The 20032-nt window shown below is 54.0% G+C and overlaps 2 protein-coding genes and 1 non-coding gene across 32 annotated transcripts in view; all 3 read right to left on the minus strand.

Annotated features, from left to right (window-relative positions):
- Positions 1-190: 190 nt before the first annotated feature.
- HAX1 (HCLS1 associated protein X-1) lies at positions 191-4359 on the minus strand. 4 transcript variants are annotated; one of them, XR_896253.2, is made up of 8 exons: positions 4002-4359; positions 3242-3501; positions 2844-3031; positions 2355-2406; positions 2109-2215; positions 1880-1970; positions 1555-1762; positions 191-471 (listed from the first exon to the last, which is right to left on the minus strand). XR_896253.2 is itself a non-coding variant. In XM_011366444.2 (8 exons), exons 3-8 carry the CDS (start codon positions 3474-3476, stop codon positions 1674-1676), a joined length of 762 nt encoding a protein of 253 aa, XP_011364746.1. In that variant the 5' UTR covers positions 3477-3501; positions 3792-3883; positions 4002-4158; the 3' UTR covers positions 1500-1673. The 4 variants fall into 4 exon arrangements, 3 of the variants coding, with proteins under 3 accessions (XP_011364746.1, XP_011364747.1, XP_011364745.1); XM_011366444.2 differs by lacking the exon at positions 191-471 and adding an exon at positions 3792-3883 and having other exon boundaries at positions 1500-1762; positions 4002-4158; XM_011366445.2 differs by lacking the exon at positions 191-471 and adding an exon at positions 3792-3888 and having other exon boundaries at positions 1500-1762; positions 4002-4141.
- A 696-nt stretch (positions 4360-5055) lies between these two features.
- Positions 5056-20032, minus strand: part of UBAP2L (ubiquitin associated protein 2 like) — a 39623-nt gene continuing 24646 nt past the window's right edge. For 6 of the 27 annotated variants that reach the window (XM_011366463.2, XM_023534359.1, XM_023534358.1 and 3 more), the window contains 11 exons: positions 18990-19179; positions 18242-18296; positions 17664-17838; positions 17248-17320; positions 16274-16469; positions 16101-16189; positions 15076-15129; positions 14381-14462; positions 13439-13656; positions 12879-12984; positions 11004-11404 (listed from right to left, as the gene is read on the minus strand). In XM_011366463.2, the coding sequence (XP_011364765.1) occupies positions 11355-11404; positions 12879-12984; positions 13439-13656; positions 14381-14462; positions 15076-15129; positions 16101-16189; positions 16274-16469; positions 17248-17320; positions 17664-17838; positions 18242-18296; positions 18990-19179 (1288 nt within the window). In that variant the 3' untranslated portion in view covers positions 11004-11354. Of the gene's footprint in view, positions 5186-5212; positions 5838-6241; positions 6652-7066; positions 7265-8109; positions 8178-11003; positions 11405-12878; positions 12985-13438; positions 13657-14380; positions 14463-15075; positions 15130-16100; positions 16208-16273; positions 16470-17247; positions 17321-17663; positions 17839-18241; positions 18297-18989; positions 19180-20032 lie in introns of those variants that run through there. The other 21 variants (XM_023534352.1, XM_023534351.1, XM_023534350.1 and 18 more) reach the window with 15 other exon arrangements.
- Positions 14536-14670, minus strand: LOC111743896. Its single transcript, XR_002781924.1, has one exon. It is a non-coding gene; the product is annotated as a small nucleolar RNA SNORA58 (small nucleolar RNA).

Genomic DNA, 20032 nt, shown 5'->3' on the forward strand with positions numbered 1-20032 from the left:
GCTGTTAAAAGTTAGAGAACATTCGTTCCCTGACCCTCTGTACGTGACCTCGCTTCCCACTCACCTTCAGGCTTCTCCTGTCTCGAGCCTTCTGCAGTTTCACACGATGAGCCTTGGAGTGGGTTTATTTTCATCCTTGGTGTCTAGCGTGCGGTGGGTCCTTTCGGGTTAGAAAGTGATAATCCTTTACTTCTGAGATATTTTCTTATTTCATGGATGATTTATATCATTCTAGTTTTATTTTTTTTTTTGACTCCCCAAAATTTGTTTTGTTTACTCCTCTTTTGTAGCATTCGGTTCTGGTTTTATGAATACGTCACCTCACATTTCAAAGGACAGTTAAGACTTGTCTCCTTGCTAAATTTTCATTTTTCTGCATAGTCTGTTTCTTCCAAGGTGCTTCTTAGGTTTGTGTCCATCCTTCATGATGGAGGCTGTCCACAGATGTCTGATAATCTCTGGCTTCTCCATCTGTGAATAGGGTGGTACTCTAAAGATCATCTGTATTTATATACTAGAAGAATTTTGTTAAAAAGGTGGGAGGACTTGTACTGATAAAGATAACAACAGTATTTAAAAGTGTGATACAGGCACAAAGGTGGAGAAATAGATTAACAGAAGAGAGTAAAAGACCCGCACGGGGTTATGTATGTTGTGTGTATTTGTAATATTTGTGTGTGTGTGTGTGTGTGTGTGTGTATTTTTTCCAAATGGATATAAATTGGTTCCCTAATTCATATCATATAGGAAGACAAATTCCAGGTAGATTTAAACGCCTAAATGTAAAAGGCAAAACTATAAAACTTACAGGGAATAAGAGACAGCATCCATTTAACCCTGGGTTAGGAGAGATTTCTAAGATATAAAGAGCATTAACCATAAACGAAAAGATAAATATGGCTACAGTAAATCAAATTCTGTTCACCAAAATATATAAGAAAATGAAAAGACAAAACTTCTTTACTATCACTGTTCTCCGTTCCCGTTGTGTGCCTCTTTAGAAAATCTCCTTCACTGTCATATTAGTAGGATTTTCAGAGGCGACAGAGGTAAATAAACTTGTAGGACCTGCTGCTCTAAACCACGGGGCTAAAATTTTTTTGAACGAGAAGATGATCCAGTAATGTCTGTGCTTAGTTACAGTTTCTCTTACATTAACAAAATGAAAGCACAGACAACAAAGGAAGACCTTTTGCCCACAGGCTTCCTTAACTTATCTCGCGAACCATTCAATCACCGCGACCCCACACCCAGGGAAGCAGTCAGCCCTGCACGTCCACACACACTTCCGATGCAGCTCCACCTAGAAATTCCCCTGGAATTACGGCCAGTGATCCCGCCTCCTCCACAGCCAACATGATTTCCTCCGGGCACCTGACCCCGACTTTGGGAGTGGAACGAAAAGCTAAGAAACAAGAAGGTCGTGAGCCAAGATAACTTGGGAAACCCTGGATGGTGCTAGAAAGTGGAACAGCCTTGACAAAACCAAGACTGAAGAATTAGCATAAATAAAGGTTTTATTGGACAGTCTGAGTGAGTGATGGACTGACATACCCACGATTCACTTTTCCACACACCCAAGGCCCTGAGGTGGCAGGAGAAGCTAAGCCCGTCGACGGCGAGCAAAGGGTGCGAGGTGGACAGAACCAGAAGGCCTCTGAGGGTCAACAGGACTACCGGGACCGGAACCAACGGCCAAGGAACAAGTCCAGGACGGACGAGGCGTCATCGTCCAGGGCTGGAGCTGCTGGTGACTCTGGATCTGAGGAAGAAGCGAGACACGCGGACACGCTGAACGGCAGAGGCGACGAGAGGGTGCGACTGTGGCGCGGAGGCGTGACGTGTCCCTTTCCCGAGGACTCCGAAGATGGCCACTCACCGTCTCCGGGACTGCCGTCTGGCCCCTGACGGGTGACTGTGGTCTCTGTCCGGCCCTCGCTGTCCACCACGGTCCGGCGCTCCTCTACCGTCTACAAGGAGAAGCCCCACCGCGCCCCAATGTCACCAAAGGCGGGTCCCGCTGGTTTCTTCACACAGATCCCTTTCCAGGGCACCCGCTGGCCAATCCCCTTCCCCCCCCCCAGTCCCCTTCCCCCCCCCCAGCTCACCCCGTCCGGCCTGGTGATCTTGGTCACAGAGACGCTCTTGAAGTAGGATTTGGGCTGGGGCTGCAGAACCGGGCCGAGGCCCTCCTGGGAAACCTGGGAATCAAGATCTACAGGAGGAGAGAGAGGAAACACTCTCCGACACCCCTCCAAAGAGTATGCGGGAGAGAAGGGGACGAGCGCGGCACGAAGGGATTCGAGCAGGGAGGACGAAGGGAGCTGGCAAACGTCCTCTCCCTGCAGACTCACCCTTGTCCTCTCTGGCTCTAGAGTGGGGGGTCAAAGGCCACATATCGTCCAACTGCAGAAGAAGCCAAAGTATATGAAATGACACTTTTCGATCTGAAACTTGAGGAGTCACAGGAACCCGAACTCTTCCCAAGTTCCAAAACCACCGTTTCCCGGGAGATAAGCCCATCCGAGATCCTTTACTCACGCACCCCTTCCTCCTTCCTAGCTAGTTCGCGAGTCCTTCTGCCAGAGAGCCCACCCGGACCTATGCTTTTCTGTCCTGTCCCAACTACCCTGCCTCGTCCGAGAATCATACAGACCAGTGGGGAGGGTTTTTTTGGTGTCTTTTGTTTGTTTTTACAGGAGCAGAACTCCCATTTTCCCCAAAGAAAAATCCAACAAGCAGCTTGATACAGAAAACGACACACTAAGCGGAGGGCCGAGGGTTCCAGCCCGTGCACACGCGTGTCTCCCGCGGGCTCGCGTTTCAGGCCCAGACGTACTCACCTTACGAAAAGGTCTCTGGGAGCCCCAGTCTGGTGCTGGTTTCGGGGGGTCACTTTGTGTATCACTCTCCGACACCCCTCCAAAGATCCTGGGCTGGTGACTATCTGGATACTTAAGCATCGAGTCCCGAAGGGTCTGTCCCTCCTGCTGTCTCTCATCAGGTGTCTCTGACTCAAGACCTGGGAGTTCTGCAGAAAGGTGGCGGGTAGATGAACGCTGGGGGTGGGAGAGAGCTGGATCTTTAAACCCCTCCTGAAGTCATCAGTCTCGTCACACTGGCCAGCGCGCACCCCCCACCCCCCACGCCCCACCGGCTTTCTCCAGGCTCTTTATTTTACCAACAAGCCAGCAGAAACCACAGGCCCGCCCGCCCACCTCCCTCCGGGGCAGCCACGCACCAGGGGGCCGGGAAGGCAAGGTCCAGGCTCCCATCTCGCTGAAGATGCTGTTGAAGTCCCGGAAGAGGTCATCGAAGCCGAAGTTGTCATGGAAACGCATCCCTCCTCCCGGGCTGAAGCTGAAGCCAAAGGCAAACTCCTCCGGGGACTGGGGACCCTCCTCAAACCTCGCGCTCCCAGGGCCCCACGAGGCTCCTTCTTCTTCCTCGTCGTCCTCATCTTCATCTCGAGTCATCCCTCCAAAAAAGGGATCTCTGCGGCTGGGGGTGGAGGCAGATTGGCCACCAAAAATTCAGCACTACTTAAACCAAAAAGTCGCCCCGTGGGGGGCAAAATGGAAGAGTCACAGGGGTCTGGGCAGTCGAGGTGAGGGTCAGAAGGCTGGCCATCGGGGTTCGGTTTCGCTTTAGTTTGTAATCACAGTCAGTCCTCCCCTCAGCTTTCCTTCGGCGTCCCCCGGGCCCGCCCCTCTCCCCAGGTCCTGCTCGCTCGCTCACTGCCCTCCTCCCCAGAGCCCCATTGTCTCCCCCGCCGGGCCCTGTTGCATCACCCCAGGCTGGAGAAAGGCTTAAGCTGCTGTTTCTCCTCCTCTTAACGACCGCTTGGGTTCCTCCTCGGGGTGAGTGCTCAATGTTGTGACTTCTGTCCTTGCCGCATGAGTTGGGAGTGGGGAAGAGGATGTTCTTCCAAAAGCAGGCTGTTAGGGGTCGAGCTCCCCTCCGAAGACCCCGCCCCCCGTCCGACCCGGACCCGTCCTCACCTCCGAGGTCCGGAAAAGCCGAAAAAGCCGCGAAAGAGGTCAAAGAGGCTCATTCCCGCATCGGGACTCGAACCACCGCCCCCACCGGAGGCCCATTCACGCCGCGGGCCGCCTGCGCTCCGCCGTCGGAAACGGAGACGCGTCAGCCCGCGGTGCCGGAAAGCGGGCCTGTGAGGCGGACACTGTCGTAAACGCGCCGGCGCGGACGCGGGTGGCGCTCTCGGCTGCGAAACGCTCTGCTCCGCGGTTGTTTGCCGGGAGGGCGCGGGCGTCTGGACTGTCCCGCCCCGGCGACCACCTGCCTCCTGAGCCGGCTCGGCCCGTGAGGTGTTCGGAGGATCCGACGCCAGACGGAGCCCGGCCGAGCCGCCGGGGGGCCGCCCGCCCGCCCGCCCTTCCCCGGCCGTTCCTCGACTGACCCGAGTCTAAGAGGGACGGGCAGTGCGTTTCAGCAGGGCTCCTAGCACCGAGTCCCCCGGAGCCGGGACCCGCGGGGACACCCGCACCCCACTCGCTCCGTCCAAGTACCGAGTTTGTTCCGGCCACAGGGTTCTGTCGACGCCCCTGGGCAGGTTCTGCGACCGGCCGAACAAGGGCTTCGCGAGCGAGGAAAACCCAGTGGGGAGACTCGGGAGGAAAGTGGGAACTTGGGGCTCCGGGCATCCCCACCCTCCCTGCACCCCCACCGCAGCCCCGCCCAGTCTCCCTCTAGACTCCGGTTCGGGGTGGGGTGGGGTGGGGGTGGGTGTAGCTACGGAAGCGTACGCACTGGCCGCTGTCGCCCGCCCGCAGAAGGGGGCCCCCCATTTCCTCCTGCGGCCCCTGCGCGGTGCCCTCCTCTCTGCTCCTCTCTGCTCGGCTGCCCCTCAGCCCCTCCCTCCTGCCCCCGTCCACCCACATCCGCTACCCCACCCCTTGTACTGGCGCAGTCTGCGGTGGAGGTGGCATTTCTGGAGGAAATGAAGATTGGTGGTGGCTCCTTCCAGGCAACAGGCCGTACCATTCTCGGGGAAGGAGGGAAGGGAGCCCCCCTCAAGGTCAAGACACTAGCGCATTAAGGTCAGGAGTTCTTAAAGGGCGAAGATTTCACTTTATTCCACTGCCTTCGGGGCCTGCTAGAGGCGGCCCAGGTGGTAGAGTAATACTTATTCACCAAGCTGGTCATCGACGAGACTGAGGATGGCCTAGACGGAGCAAGAATGGGCAGAGGCTGAAGGTAGAGGTTTTCTTTTTATATATACAAGACACATTAATCCATTAAATTTGAGGACACAGTACAAAAAAAAAAACACTTCAACTAATTCATCTGACAATGCTGTTCATATTCATGACGCCATTTTTTGTTGTTGTTGTTTTGTTTCCTAATAATAAAGGAGGAGACACAGGGCTGTTGGGCTGATATATATTTGGGGGTCCCCCCTCCCCCGTCCCCCATACACCACCAGGGTGAACAGGAGGAGAAGGAAGGGCAGGGCCCACAGCAAAGTTTCATAATCTTGAATGCAAGGGGAAAGGAGGAGAGGAAAGGGAGAAAAGAAAGGAGAAAATACAAATCCTATCATACATACAACAGAGTGGGGTGGTGTGGGAATGGACAGACATGAAGCTGAGGCATGGGGCGGGCCCCTGGGGGTGGGGGCGGCGGAACCCCCACACTCCTTTCTCTCTCTGATGCTGTTTCCATAGTTGCCAGGCTGAGAAGCCCTCTCAGCGGATGGGGCTGGGAGGAGGGTCAGGGCCTCAGTTGGCCCCCCAGCTGTAGCTGTTGTAGGCAGACTTGTTGGTCTGGGGCTTCTGCGGGATGGAGCTGGTCTGGCTACGTTGCCCGCTGCCCGTCTGCAGGGGAATGGGAGGATGATGGAGAGGAAAAAGGTGTCTAGTTAGTGGGACAAATTTGTGACAGGTTCAGGCAGAGACTTTGAAATCGTCTTGCCCTCCCATTCCCCGTGCTTAGAAACTACTCTGAAGCTCACTTCTCGCCCACAGAAAATTTGGTTTACACAGCTGCTAGGGCCCCTCTGACGAAAGAGCACCTCCAACTCTTAAACGGGGGAAAGACGGAAAGAGCAAGACGCCTGGAGAGATGAGCGCGAAGCAGTTCTGCTCCTTCGCAAGGCCCCTGCCCGCGAGGGAAGGCTCCTCTCCAGAACTCTGGCCTCTTGGGGACGAGTGACCACAGGCGATTTCACTCTCACCGACCCCCAGGCCTCAGCAAAGAAGCCCTGACCCCAGCTCCCGGCCACCTGTGGCGGAGGAGAGGTCACCTGCGCCACCCCGTGGCCCCCGGCCCTAGCACAGATGCCTCTGTGAGCCCACCTCAGGCGAGGCGGGAGCCCCAAGCTCCGGATGCTGCCCTGAGAACCCTTTCCATCCCGTAACCAAGTGCTTCCAGGGTCGGGGGAGGGGAGAGAGAGAAAGAGGGCGTTGAGGAGGGGAGGACCAGAGAGGGACGGGAGGCCAGAGAGCTCAGCGAGGTGTCTGTGTGTGTGTATCCCGATCGTGACCGTGCAGTCTCTCTCTTCAAGTTCCCTGCGGCTGTGAGGTGAAATGGGGGCTGGAAAGGAGTGGGTTCAAGCACATCACCATTCAGTTTCATTACCTGCTCCTCCTGCTGGCGCTGGCAACAGAGAATCATCTGCAAATATGGTAGCTGAGGCAGAACCAGGATATATGGAAAATAAAGGGACAAACTTTGACAATAGAACTCCACCATTAGAAGGGAAAGCTACAATGTGAGGGAAGGGGGAGGGCTGGGAGAGGTAAGAGGGGAGGTGTGACCCAGGCCTGACGGGACGAGGACAACTGCACTACGGGCGGAGGTGGAGGAGAAAGGCACCAAAGGAACTGGGCAAAAAAGGTCTGTTCGGTCTGGCCCCTTCTCTGACATCTCCTTTGCCGGCCACTCGTGTTATGTGCGCTTGTGTCTGTGTGTGCTGTGTGCCCATGGCTGGCGCTGGGGAGGATCGGGTGGAGGGCGCGGTGAGGAAGGGAAGAAGAGGAAAGGGAAGGCAGTTTTAAGGGACAGGAAGGAAGAGGAAGGGAGAGGAGAGAGGGCGGGCTGTTACCTGGCCATCCTGCTGTAGGTGATGGTGCAGGATCTGGGAGTGCGGCTGCTGGTGGGGGGTCAGGATGTGCATGAAGGGGGCGGGCGGGTAGGCAGCAGCTGTGGCCGGATTGATGGGCCCCCCACTTCCCAGGGCTGAAGGCAAGTTGAAGGAGGCGGCAGGAGTACCGGAATGGAAACCTTGTTTCTCAAAGGACTGCTGTCCGCGAGGGCGGGAGGAGGAGGAGAGAGAGAAGGGATCAGCGAACGAAGCCTCAGGACTGCTGAGCCCGAGCTCTCCCACCCTCGGAAGGCAGCGTGCTGTCCCAGAAAGGACGCTGCGCCTGGAGGACACTCAGGCCTCAGCCTGAGCTCTGCCCTTTAACGGCTGTGTGATCCTGAGAAAATGACTCCGTCTCTCAGCCTGTTTTCTCAGACGTGAAACGGGGAATGCTCCCGACCTCTCGGCGTAAGGACCGAATGAGAGGATGGGTGTGGAAACACCATAAAACCCGTCGCATCCGAACACGGAGCGATCTGCTGCCTCTCAGCACCCCACCCCTGGAGCTGGGGAAGGATGCGAACTCCATGGAGGCACCTTGAGCACTGGGCCAAAAAAAGAAAAAAGAAAAAAGCTCCGCCGGACACGCTACAGCAAACTCAAATACTCGCGGAGGGGAGAGAACTGAGCGACGCGATACAAGTTTGTGGGTAATGAGAATGCCTCACTTTCATCATGGGGGTGTCCCCTTTCCCACTCTGTTATAAACTCGCTCCCCTTCATGCCACACCCGTTGTCTTGGAAAGCTACGGAAAGGCTGGGAGGGGGCCAGCAGAGGGGGCCGGGACAGCTGCGCAGGAAATCACACGCCACCTCACCCCGTCGCATTTCTCTCGTCTTCTCCCCACAGGGCTAAAGGTGAACTTCCTGGAGAACCTTAAGCCCAGCGCCCGCTCACTTCCTGACACCTCAGGGCTGTGCGGGTTTTCCCTGGACTTCCTACCACTGTGACTCCACCTCCTGTGTCTGTCTCTCTCGACTTCCGGCCAGAGCCAGGCACCTACCTGGGTTTTGGAGTACACAGAACCCGAGATATCTGGCACGCCCGTGTTACTGGAGGTGACTGACACACCTGAGGGGAAGGAAACAGACAGGATTAGCTCGGCCCGGCTGCCTGACCCCTCTCCCTGGGAGGAGGAGACACGTGCACTCTTTCTGGCTACAGCCCTGCAAGGGAATTCTGGTCTGTTCTTCCAGCCTCAAGTCAGTCCTGAGGGATAAAAGCTCACGACATAAAGGCTCGCTAAGGGTTCCCTTGCCCTTTCCAGGTGTGTACTGAGTACATGGGAGTGAGGTGAGTTGTTTTCTGAAGGTACAAGGAGGCAGAGCAAACCTCACTAGCAAAGTTTTCAGAACACCACTGTGGCAAAGCCCAACGGGAATGTATTAAACTTTCACGTCCACGTCAAATCAATCTACCCCATCGCCACTCAGTCTTGCTCTGGAAGACAAGTAGTCTGGCTCTCAGAGATGCTGCCGGGCTCAGAATCCGTGCCTCTACGGCACAGGTTCCGTACCAGAGGACCAGTCCAATTCACGCCTCATTCTCAGAGCTTCGGCTCACTCAGTCCAGCTTCTCCAGTCTTGGCGCTTCTAGGCTATGTCCTTATGACTTAAAGAGCCGCCACAAACGTGAATGTCCATTTACACATGTGAAGCGTGAAGAGTAAGGAAGGTAGACAGAGGAGTGGACCATCTCCTACAGCCTAGGTGGAACACAACATCCGAATGCTATTCTGGTCCACAGCTTGAGCGTCTCCAGGAGATGAAGGCTCTGATCCACACTCCAGCAGCTTGCACGCGTCCTGCTGAAAACCTCCCTGCCACCACTGCAACCTTAAGGAACCCGGAGTGGTATGATTCTTCATTCTAATTCGTACTCAGACTGAAATACACACGCTACCTCCTGCGAAGGGGGCATCAAGGAGACACGAGAAAGCCATCGGGTAAAGTAACCCAGTGTCTTACTGGAGAAATTTTATGCAAAGATCTGAGGTAAAGTAACTCAAACTTAACTAGGAGTTTAAAGCACGTTTTTAAAAGACATATTCGTTCTCATGAAATGAGATAAAATGAATCTTCAGAAAATCTTTTCATTTCAGTGTGTGCCCTTGGATCCTGGCTAGGAGCACTTTGACGGAAGAGTTTTCTAGAAGCACTGTACTAAAGTGACCAAATCCCGAACGAGGAATCCTCTGTTCACCCACAATTCAATAGCAATCCCCCTTCCAACTCCAGAACCCAAATCCTCCCAATGCCTAGGACAAAGGCAGCGTCAAAAGTTGAGCTCCCCTTAAGTACGCAGTTTAGAACCTTCGCAACAGAAGTGGCATCTTAACCTGGAAACCCCTCCCGCGTCACGAGTCCAGAGAGCTCCCGGGAGCAGCGAACACCAAGTAGGAAAAAGAAAAGAGCTCCAGGAAGCGAAGCAGGAGCAGACGCGCCCCCATCCCCAAAGCGCCAGCCCTACACTTTCAAGGCACTGAAGAGAAAAAGCAGGACGATGCAGCAGCTGATGAGTATGTTTTATTTTTGCCCTTTCCCTTTTCAAACCCCAGGTCCAGGTGCCCGTCTGGCAAATCACTGGCAACAGGCTAAAGTTTAAAAACAGGCGCTCAGTTATGGAGAAGGCTAAGCTGATGAGGTGTGTGTGGAAGGGTTGAGAGATGGAATACACAGGATATATACAGAACATTTTAGAGAGAAAGAAAAAGGGATGCTTGACCTTTACTGCAAAGGCTCAGACGGCTTGCCAACGCCCTCGGCCATCTCACACAGCGGGGAGAAATGACCAACTGGCCTCCCAGCTGGGTGAAGGGAGGAATTTAGTTCCACTGTGCCCCTCCCTACCTGACCTCATTCTTTCCAGAGTCCAGAGGCCGTAACTTGGACATTGGTTGAAGGAACTGGAAATGCAGGAGAAAGGGGACTTCTCTTGGTAGGAGCCGTATGGCCTCAGTGTAAGGATCAGACACTGGAGAAGAGTGCTGTTGGTCCCCTGCCCACGCGCCACCAGTTACGAGAAAGCTCCTCAGACTGGAGTTCGCCCGCTTTCCCACCAACAGTCAAAGCCCCCTGGACCCCCAATCCAAACAGCGATGACCATGACGAACACCGTGGGAGAAGCGAGAACCAACCTCTCCCAGCATGGCGGCCCCTAGGGAAGTTGGGACAAAATCACTCGCGGGCTGGGAACGAATGCACGGAAGTGTGACAGCGGGGTTCCCAGCTGACACGGGGCGGCGGGGGGGGGGACATTCTCACTGCCCGGGTGAACTCCACGCATGAAGAGCCGGTGGAGTGCCAGCTGGGCCGAGTGGGGACAAGACTTCCCGAGTCAAGACGTCTAACCAGACCTCTCCAGCAAGTACAATACGACGAATACTCCACCATCCCTGAAAAGCCACCGAGGGACCAAGCACACCGTTCCAGGCTAGCACGGTTTCCGCGGCCCGAGTCATCGACTACCTGGTCACTCGAGGCTAGGAGAGCTCAGTCAGCCACTCGGCCCCGCGGAACCAGATGTGGGAATTACGCCTTGGAAGCTAGCTCCCGACAACAGCTCTGAACACCACCTCTGCTGCCTTTCACCACGACACGACGCTCCACACCTGTCCGTCCTCCCCCCTCCGCTCACGTCAGAGGCGAGGGGAAGACTAAATGGGAGTGACAGCTACACCCAGCACGGAGAGCGGGGGTTTCCACCCAGCCCGCTACCAACCAAGCGACAGGTTGGGAAGAGACTTTCCCTCCCCCACTTGCGTAAAGCCATACTGAGACGTCACCAGTTCTCTGGCTGTGCGGGGGTCCGACTGAAAAGGCCACCCTCCACCCTTCATCCACAGCACAACACTGGATCCTAGTGTCCAGAGAGACATGCACGGAAAGAACGCCAGAGTTAGCTAAAGAAACACCACAGTTTATTGAAGACTACAAAGGTTTTTGTTACAAGTTGCAACCACATGCCTTCCAGAAATCAAAAGCAACAGCGGGTGTGTGTGCATCGATGCTTCGGAGGTGCTGCACCGCTCGGACTCGAAATGGGTAAGACAGGGTCAGACACATGGAGGAGGGGAAGCGGGGGACGGGCAAGTTCAAGAGCCCAGAAGGCATCCACCAACTCATTTCCCCAAGCCACGCAGGCCGTGGCCACAGCTCGGCAGGCTCTCCTCAGTGCTCTGGTTTCTGAAACAAGACTTCAGTGCAAACATACACACACACAAAACACAGCCCCCAGCCTTGGGCCAAATTAGCTCTCTGCCGTCCAGAAATGCTTGTAAGGGGGTGGATATTTTCTTCCTAAAAGGAATCAAATACATAAAAATAAATGAATTGAGAGATTGATGAAGAATGAGATGACAAGAACCCTCTGCGGGGTCATGAACTGGGGGGGTCTCAAAAGGGCTGTTACAGAACATTTTCAAAACTCTAAGGGAGGTAAGCAGCCAGGATTTCCAGAACCAGGTACGCCATTCTCTCAGATTACCAGTCACCTACCTCTTAAAATTCCTGAACTTGGTCCAGCTAAGATTTAAATCTAAGATTCCTGGAATGGGGCCCCTCTCATCAAAAGGCTGATAACCCTTCCCACCGAGTAGGGTGGGCCTTGCTCAGGGAGAGGGGTAGCCACACACAGACTCGGTATGAAATTTCAATGGGTGTCTCACCATTTCTTTAGTTGAAATCTTGACCTAAGTCATACAACACAGTTCAAAGTTCCACTTGTTAGTTCCCAGACCTACTGCCCTCTGCTCAGCTCAGTTTCCTGGTCGAAAACTTTGAGCAATTTACCCACCTGGAGCCCACTTAAGGGTGATGAACACAGATGCAGCTCCAGCCAAATCACCATGAAATCATAGCTGAGCCAAGAATTTTGAAGGACATCCCTCAACTCCCACCCCAACCCCCAGTAACTGAACACCCTCCTTCCCATCCACATTCTTCTACAAGTCACTGCAAAGAGTAGACAGAATTTTTAAATTCAGACTCCTCCTTACTCCGTGTACTCTAAAGTGGAGAGCAGATGTCAGGTATGGGAAAACGAGGGACAGGCTATGAATCTAGGTCAGGATCCCTCCATCTCCCTCTCTGCCGTGAGATGTGCAGACAGGGTCTGCGGAGCCCATCCAGACACAGGAAGGAACTGAGAGGCCGGCTCTCCGCTGCGGAACGCGGGAACGCAGGCGCAGCCCACTTCTGCGCGCCTCACGGGCATTGTGGCTTTTAGAAGGTGAAGGCAGACCCTCTGCCAGCAACGACCACTTTACTGCGGTGGTCCGGAAGTGCCCCACACTTCCTCTTGCTGTGACATACTCGTGCCCTGACAATCTACACACCATAGGCCTCCCAGCTAGGGAACAAGAAGGGGCTGCATGAGAAAAGCAGCACCACAAAGGGACTTCAGCCAGAAGATCGCCGCACACAGGCCAGAAACCCGCTCACCCTCAGTCAGTAAGCACACCCCCTTCTATGCTGTCAGCACCCTACAAATTGACACTCACCTCAGTAAAACCTTGGGGCCCCCTGCCCTGCTCCCCACAGACGAGGCCAGCGGCACAGCTAATAGCTAACGCTTGCCTCAGGGCAGCCCTGTTGCGGGCAGTGGACACAGGCTCCAGGGTCAGGTCCCTCTGCCGCTGCTGGGAGAACCCCCCACGCAGCTGGACACGAACAGCCGTGGGTGGATGGCAGTGCGCCCTCGCCAAGGGCCGACTTGCTCCCTGCAGCGTACTTAGTGACACCCCACGGACACCGAGAGCGGGGCAAGGCTTACCAGTGTTGTATCCGTGAGACCCGTACCCGCTTGGCTGCTGGAAGGGGGTGGCCGATGCATTCACGCTGACGTTCACGCCATGCTGCTTAGAAGAGGTAGGAGCCACCTGGGGAGCAGAGGGCAGAGCCACAGTGAGATGGTGGCAGGGACCACCCACCCTGCTGTCCTCCTCCAGGAACTGGGCAATTGATGCCACCTGCCTGGGCGCAGGCCCGCTGCGGTGCGCTTGCTGAAATGGGGTCTCCTACTGAGCTTCCTCAAATCAACCAGTGAGGTCAAGAAATGGTTCTATGGACGGGGGAGGGGACAGTGGTAGCGGGGATGACCAGCAGCCTGACGGAGCAGAGGTGGATGCTGCTGCGTTCCCTCGGGCTCATTCTGACACCCGAGAACCCCTCTCCTCCCCGTACCCCCAATCCTGGCCGCACACCCTCCCAGACTGGAAACAGGCCAGAGGCAGAAAGTGCTCCTCCTCACACACTGAAATCTTTGAAAGCAGCTGGGAGAGTGCCCGGGGTGGGATGCCTTCCCACGAGGGAAGGCCTAGCCCAGGTACTCACAGGGAACACGGCAGGCCCGTACTGGAAGGTGCTGGGGAGCCCCGGCACCCCTGTGTAGTACGGCAGGCTGGTGTAGCTGTAGCCGGGAGGCAGCGCCGGGTTCAGGAACGTCTGCTGTGTGGTGTGGTGTGTCTGCGTCTGGTTCTGCTGGGGCTGGGCCAAGGTTGTGGCCGGGGCCGGGGAGGAGGCATCCCCGCGGCCGAACTTTGTGAGGTCACCTGTGTCGGGACAAGCCAAAGGTAGCTGCCTCTTCCACCCCAAGCCCCGCCGACAGCAGTGCAGGACTACTGCTGGTTTCACACGAGTCCAGAAAGTCCTGTCAGAAAACTGTTGAAGCTCGAGTCCCTGAACAACGCCCCTCTGAGGCGACATCCGGCATCGCTCAGCGCACAAAACAGTGCTGGCCAGGGCCCCGTCGTGCTGTGGCGGGCCAGCCTCCCAGAATAAAGCTCCTGCGTGCCATCCCCGCCTGACTCATCTTTCATTCCCGCCTCCCCTCCCCTCCCCGTCCATGGGGGATACTCGTGCTGGACTAGAACAAGAAGGACAGGTCAATGAGAATGACAATTCAGGCAAAAAAAGAAGGCCCACGGCCTAGCAAGGCCACAAGACTGCCACTGAGTGGGGCAGAGGAGCAGGGACGAGCAGGGACGAGCAGAGGAAGGCCGGTTCAGCCATTCCCTTCCTGGAAAATGCTGGAAAATGGCTGAGGAAAACCCGCCTCTGGAATCACGGAGAGGACGGAGGGAGAGATGAGGAGGACAAGCTGCCACGTGCCCATCTGCAGCGGGATTCAAACTGACGCATCCTGGCCCTCCACGCCCATTCCACACTGCTGCCGAAGAAGACCCTCACGGAACTGGGTCCCTTGCTGCCACTAACCAGGTCCCTGCCACCAATCTCAACACAATCTTCCTTTACTCAGCCCTTCCCCAGTCCTACCGGAATAAGGGTTGCTGGCCAGGCTACCGTCCCTCCCAGTCAGCGGCGTGGTGGGCGTGGGAAACGGGATGCTGTAGTAATCCTAAGGGAGTGAGACAGAAGGGCAGACTCAGTGCCAATGGGGCCCCAGCAGGTAACTCCACAGGCCGAGGAGCAGCTGTGGGAGCAACGCTACTTGTCCAGCCACCCAGTTAGTTGGCAGGAGCTGGCGCGGGCTCCGAGTATTCTTGCATGCACTGTCCCCCCTGCCTGGCCACGAACGCCGTCAGGCAAGGTCTACGGGCATGCGTGCCAGAGAGCACGCCAAGCACACCAGGACCAGAGGTGCTCTCGAAGCTCCAGATCTCACCCAAGTGGTCTACGGTGGCTCAGAAAATAGATCTTTCTGGAATCTGAAGTGTTTGAGAAACATACAGAAAGCATCCTGAGAGCTCTGGAGTCCCGGTACAGATTATGTTAAAACCTGTTTACGCCAAAAGTGCCACAACTCTGATTTAAAAAAAAAAAAAAAATTACCTTCTGTTAGAACTAGTCCCCCAACCCCTACATTCTGATGCACCTTAAATCACATTGTGTGCACGGGGGTATGGTTTGGGACAGAGGCATCTGTGACTTATCAACTGAACGTTTAAAAGAATCCCCCCAACACTAATTTTAAGATTGCTCTTTTCCTAAGCTCTACTGTACATACTCACCAACGGAAATCTCGTCTGAAGCATCTGCAAGTCGTCATAACCATACACTTGGGGCTGAAAGACACAAGCGTTAACAATATGACGTGGACCAGTCATGATGGCAGCAACAAAGCAGCTAAGAGACAAGGTGAATCAACAAAATTCACCCTCGTTCTGAGGAAAAACAAGAGACAGAACACTGCCTTCAGCTCTTTACGAGGAAAAAAGTGCACTACAGAGCTTAAGTGGCTCATGGATGGCCTGCAAGATTCCCCTGAGCTGCTGCGGACCCAGCCTGCCTGACCTCAGGGCAGCAGGGCGCAGATGTGGGCTACGCACCAACGACCTGCTCTACCTCCTCGTCCACCCCCGTCTGTCTCCTATAGCCTTCAAATCACAGCTTAAAATGTATCTTCCTCAGAAAAAGTTCACATTTTACTCCTGTTTTCCCTAATGTGTGAGTACTAAGGTAGCATGTGATTACTAAAAAACATACCGAGTGCTATCGAATGTGCTGTCTATATAATGTTCATCTAGACCCTCTCTCTGAGAACAAAAATTTTTAATAAATACCTTCATCTTAATAGGCACTAAATAGCTGAAGCTGACAGAAAAAGCTGACAGAACAGGGCAAAACATTGTTCCTGTCAGCCACCCACTCACAGACGGTCTCAGACTGAGTGGGGACTGCTCTGCCCAGGCCAGAGCCAGCAAAGACCCCAGAGACAAGGAATCGATTCGACTAGAAGAAACAGAGTTCTCTAAGAAACTGAACGGCACTTGGGCCTCTGGCTTCTGAGGCCCAGACTATGTGTCTCACACAGACATAATAGGAAACAGAGGGCCTGGCCTCGGTTTAGGCCTTCCTCTCTGAACACTGGGATTTCCCTCCAAATCTACGAAGATTAGAAACTTGTTTGCTCTCACATAATATCCACTCGTTCATCCTGTATTTTAATTTTGGTCTCCCTCCTGAAGCCAGAGCCGTGAAGAGCAGCCACCCCACCAGGACCCCTCCTCTGGAGAAGGCCCTTCCGCTCACTTACCGGGTAGGCATGTAACAGCCCCGGAGCCATGATGTACGGATTAGGCAACAACGGCGGGACCCCAGGCGGGAGGTTAGGAGGAGCTTTTCCTAAAAGAGAAACCGCATCTTCACCCTGTGTTATCCCTCTCCTTGATCCCAAGGGAATGCCATCCGCCCTCGACGCATGGCTACCTGAAGTCGTGGCAACTGAGCTTCGTGTCGAGGCTGTGACGGTGGAGCTGCTGCCGAGGCTGAGGCCCAGGCTACTGCCACTACTGAGACCGGAGGAGACGCTGACCGCTGCGGGGGGTGCAGAGACCGTGCTGGACGTGGTGGAGAAAGTGCTGGAGGAAGAATGGAGATTCGCCTCACTCTCCACGCTCGTGTGCTTCAGAGGGGGGCGGGGCATGGAAGAGAGAAGGAGGGAAACGGTGGTTAGCCTAGCAGCGGGCCAGGAGAAACCCCGCCTACCAATTACGTCACCACGGCAACTGCCCAGCTAAAAAGGCTGAGGCAGGGGACTGGGTGCTCCTCTGGCAAAGCAGTGACAAGAATTGCTAGCTCTTCTCCAGGTACACGTTACCCCAAGATTCCTCTGGGAGGGATGGTGACAGAGACCCACTGCACATCATCGTCACTGTTCAGAAAGGCAGTGGAGAGACTGGGGACAAACCCCCCAGAAACCAACGCCATCGACCAGTGAGCAGACAGTTTAAACGTGAAAAACGTATCAGAGCTTTCTCTCCCATACTCTCCTTCACTAGTTTACGAGAGGCCAGTTTGTGGCCGAGAAAACAGTGCAAGTTCTAGTGCATATCCCAGAGCCAGGAATGAGAACGGCCATACCAGTCAGAAAGGGACGTGCTTACAGAATTTGTCGGAGCATACAAAGCCCCATCAGCTTTGGAGTTCAAAAAAAGTTACATAAATTTTCAGAAAAATCACTTCCAGGGCTTTGAAAATTGGCCCACGGCTCTGCAACATTTCTGGATTTTTCTGCCTCTCTTTAAACATCCTTTTTACTCCTTTCCTGCAGCCTCAGATCAATTATCATTTTGCCACCGCATGAAGAAATTTTTAAGAATCCCTTCGTGGGAGAACCTTATGGTTGGCTAGCGGTCGACGTAAAAAAAAACCACATTTCCCCGTCACAGCCCCATGCTTACCAGAAGAGTGGACGTCGAAGTGCGCCCGGAAGATGCTGATGTGGACAGGGAGTTCTGCTGCGTGGACAACGTGCTGTAAGAAAAAAAAAAAGGGCAAAGAGGTTCCCATCAGCCGCGGTGTCATGGTTGCCTGAAGCTTCAGATGAGCACGCAGGCAAGGAAAGGGCAGAACGAGGGCGACGGAGAGCTGAGACCGTACGTAAGTACAACCATGCGGTCAGCCGGGGGTCGTGAGCCATTACGGCAAGAATGGATGTCGAAAAGGAAAACAGCCTCCTGTCTTTACTTCCTGCAGCTAGGTCACCTATCCGCTGAGCTAAGGTGGTCTCTGCCAGGTAAAGGGGATGAGGTAGAACCAGAGCACTTACACCAGCTGCCACCCGCCAACCCCACCCTGCGACCGTCGCCCCAATCACCTGCTGTGTTGTGTGGTGGCAGTATTTGGAATCTCCTCACTGTGGCTCAAGCCACCCAGGGAGGACGAGTGCTGATTGGTCGTCGTCAGTAAGGAGGCTGCAGAGACCGTTTCGCTGAGTGGGGGGATGCTAGAAGTGGAAGGTGAGTCAGATTTCACGGCAGAGCCTGTAGCACCTGGAAAGAAAGGAGTACGCGTCAACAGAGGAAGGGGAGTGTCTATAAGAAACAAAGAGGTGACCACAGCCCCAGCCCGCCCCAAAGACAAGAGTGCGAGTTATTTAATAATGGGTCGTTTGTGTTTAGGTAGAAGCTTTTTTTTTCAAATTCCAGGCATTTCACAGCGCTGACTGCATCCATCTAGTGAAGAGCGCCAGCGGGACGATCGCCATTTTAGGATAGAGAACGTGAAACTTCAGATGGGCTGAGAGTGAAAGAGCCAGGCAGCCCCGAGCTAAGACAACCAGACGTTGTGATCGCCGACCCAGAGCCCTTCCCACTACGACCCAAGAAATGCAAAATTCTTGAGAGAGGAGGAAAAACACTACAACTGAGAGGGCAAGGCCTGGTGCACACTCACCTTCGACAGATTGCGTGGTCTGTAACTGCGTGGCCTGCACAGAACTGAAGCCATTCTGGGACAAAAAACAGGAATAAAAGACAGACAAAATCAAGTGAATAGATCAAGCTGGCTTCCAGCAACAAAACTTTCGGAGAAATTCCGCAAGCTAACCGAAGAATTAACACAATGCAAACTACCCCAAAATAAAAATGAAAACAAGATATACCAACTCTGCATGACCCAAGGTAACAGAACGCAACCCCCAAACTCCTGAAGAGATCCCCAAACCCAAGCCAGATGCAGGAAAAGGACCAGATCCAGAGATCCCTGGGGGAGGATGTGGGAGTGAGACAGTTCAGCCAAGCCACCTATCCCGCTGGCTGCATCTGAGTCACTCCGCATCACCTCCAGCACGTGCTGCCCCCTCACCAAGCCCAGTCCCAGCCAGCTGAGGTCTACTGATATGCACCCAGAACTCTAGCAATCACCTTCCGAGAAGAGAAAAAGGTACTTGACACTGATTCTACTAGCAAAACCGAATATTTAGTGCAATGAATCTTTAGAACCGTTTTCTGGCTCCGAGTCTCCAACTTTGCTGAAAATAACTTTTTAAAAATTTTACCAACCACAGAAATACACTTCGCTCAGCTTCCCACCCAGCACTTCGGAGGTATCTGACCACCATTTGTCCAGAAGTAAAACACTACTATTAAAGGGACTTTGCCCACAGTTCTAACCAATGCCCAGGGGCTTATAAAGCCATTACCTTTGCCTGAGTCAGGTCCTTTTGGGGTGATGAAGAGATGGAGCTGGGGTACCGCCGAGTCTGTGTGGATCTCTGTTCATACAGAGGGCCCTGAGCACTGTTTTGGGAGGTATAGGTTGTCGACTGAATTGGGCCACTCTGATACCCGGACTCCTGGCTCTGGTTGGATGACGTTGTGGACGAAGACTCGCTGTGGGGGATGGAAAAGGACAATCTCAGAGAAAACGAGATGAAACAGATGCCTGTAACTAAAAAACTGGTGGAGATCCATGACTAAAGTAAGTTGATTATGAACAGAAAGAAAGTTCCAGCAACAAGTCAAAGCTGCCGTCCCAACTTTCTCTTGACCACAGGAGGCAGCTCCAGACTACGGAGCCAGGATCTGAAGGAAGAACCAAGTTTTAAAAGTTTCAACTCTTAAAAGAAGGGAACGTTTCCTTATTCCCCTCCATTCTGATATAAGAAAAAGAGGCTAAAAGTAAATAGAAAGGACACAGTGTTCTTGGTCCCTTTGTCATGGCATGAGCCTGAGTACAGGAAAGTCATCTTTCGCTTATGTCTTTATCTTAAGAATTCTGAGCTCCTGGCTCTCTAAACCCCACTGGATGTAAGGTGGCTGGCAGCACTCTCCTGAGAGGAACTCAAAATACTCACGTGCATGAATGACAGTTATGATTCGAGAGATCTGGGCGAGGGCCAGACGTTTATATTTTTAAATTCTAAGGCTTGAGAAAAACAGCCCAGGCCCCTGAAACACCCCCAAGATTTTCTATTGCTTAAGATGGCCCTCCCCAACAGATCAGAGGTGGCAGGAAGGGCTCCACTGGACGGGTTCCTTGTAAGCGGCATAACAGATCAGTGCTACCTCCTCCCCCGGACTTCAGTTATCCCCTTCATAGGCCTACGTTCCCCACCAAAGGGCTCAAAGTGTCAAAAGTAGTTTTAGCTGATGCAGATGCCGAGGCGCTTTCCATCAGAGGTGCCGTATACATCTAAGAACTATGCCTGGCCGTTCTGCAAGTACCGAAGGGGTACATTTCTGT

Source organism: Pteropus vampyrus, unplaced genomic scaffold (assembly GCF_000151845.1).
Source record: "Pteropus vampyrus isolate Shadow unplaced genomic scaffold, Pvam_2.0 Scaffold124, whole genome shotgun sequence".
Classification (NCBI taxonomy): domain Eukaryota; kingdom Metazoa; phylum Chordata; class Mammalia; order Chiroptera; family Pteropodidae; genus Pteropus; species Pteropus vampyrus.

Coding starts and splice junctions, on each gene's coding strand:
- HAX1 (XM_011366443.2), bottom strand. CDS start 4,054: ATGAGCCTCTTTGACCTCTTTCGCGGCTTTTTCGGCTTTTCCGGACCT. Junction 2,407..2,843: donor CCCAGAGACCTTTTCGTAAG/GTGAGTACGTCT, acceptor CTTCTTCTGCAG/TTGGACGATATGTGGCCTTT. Junction 1,971..2,108: donor AGATCACCAGGCCGGACGGG/GTGAGCTGGGGG, acceptor TTCTCCTTGTAG/ACGGTAGAGGAGCGCCGGAC.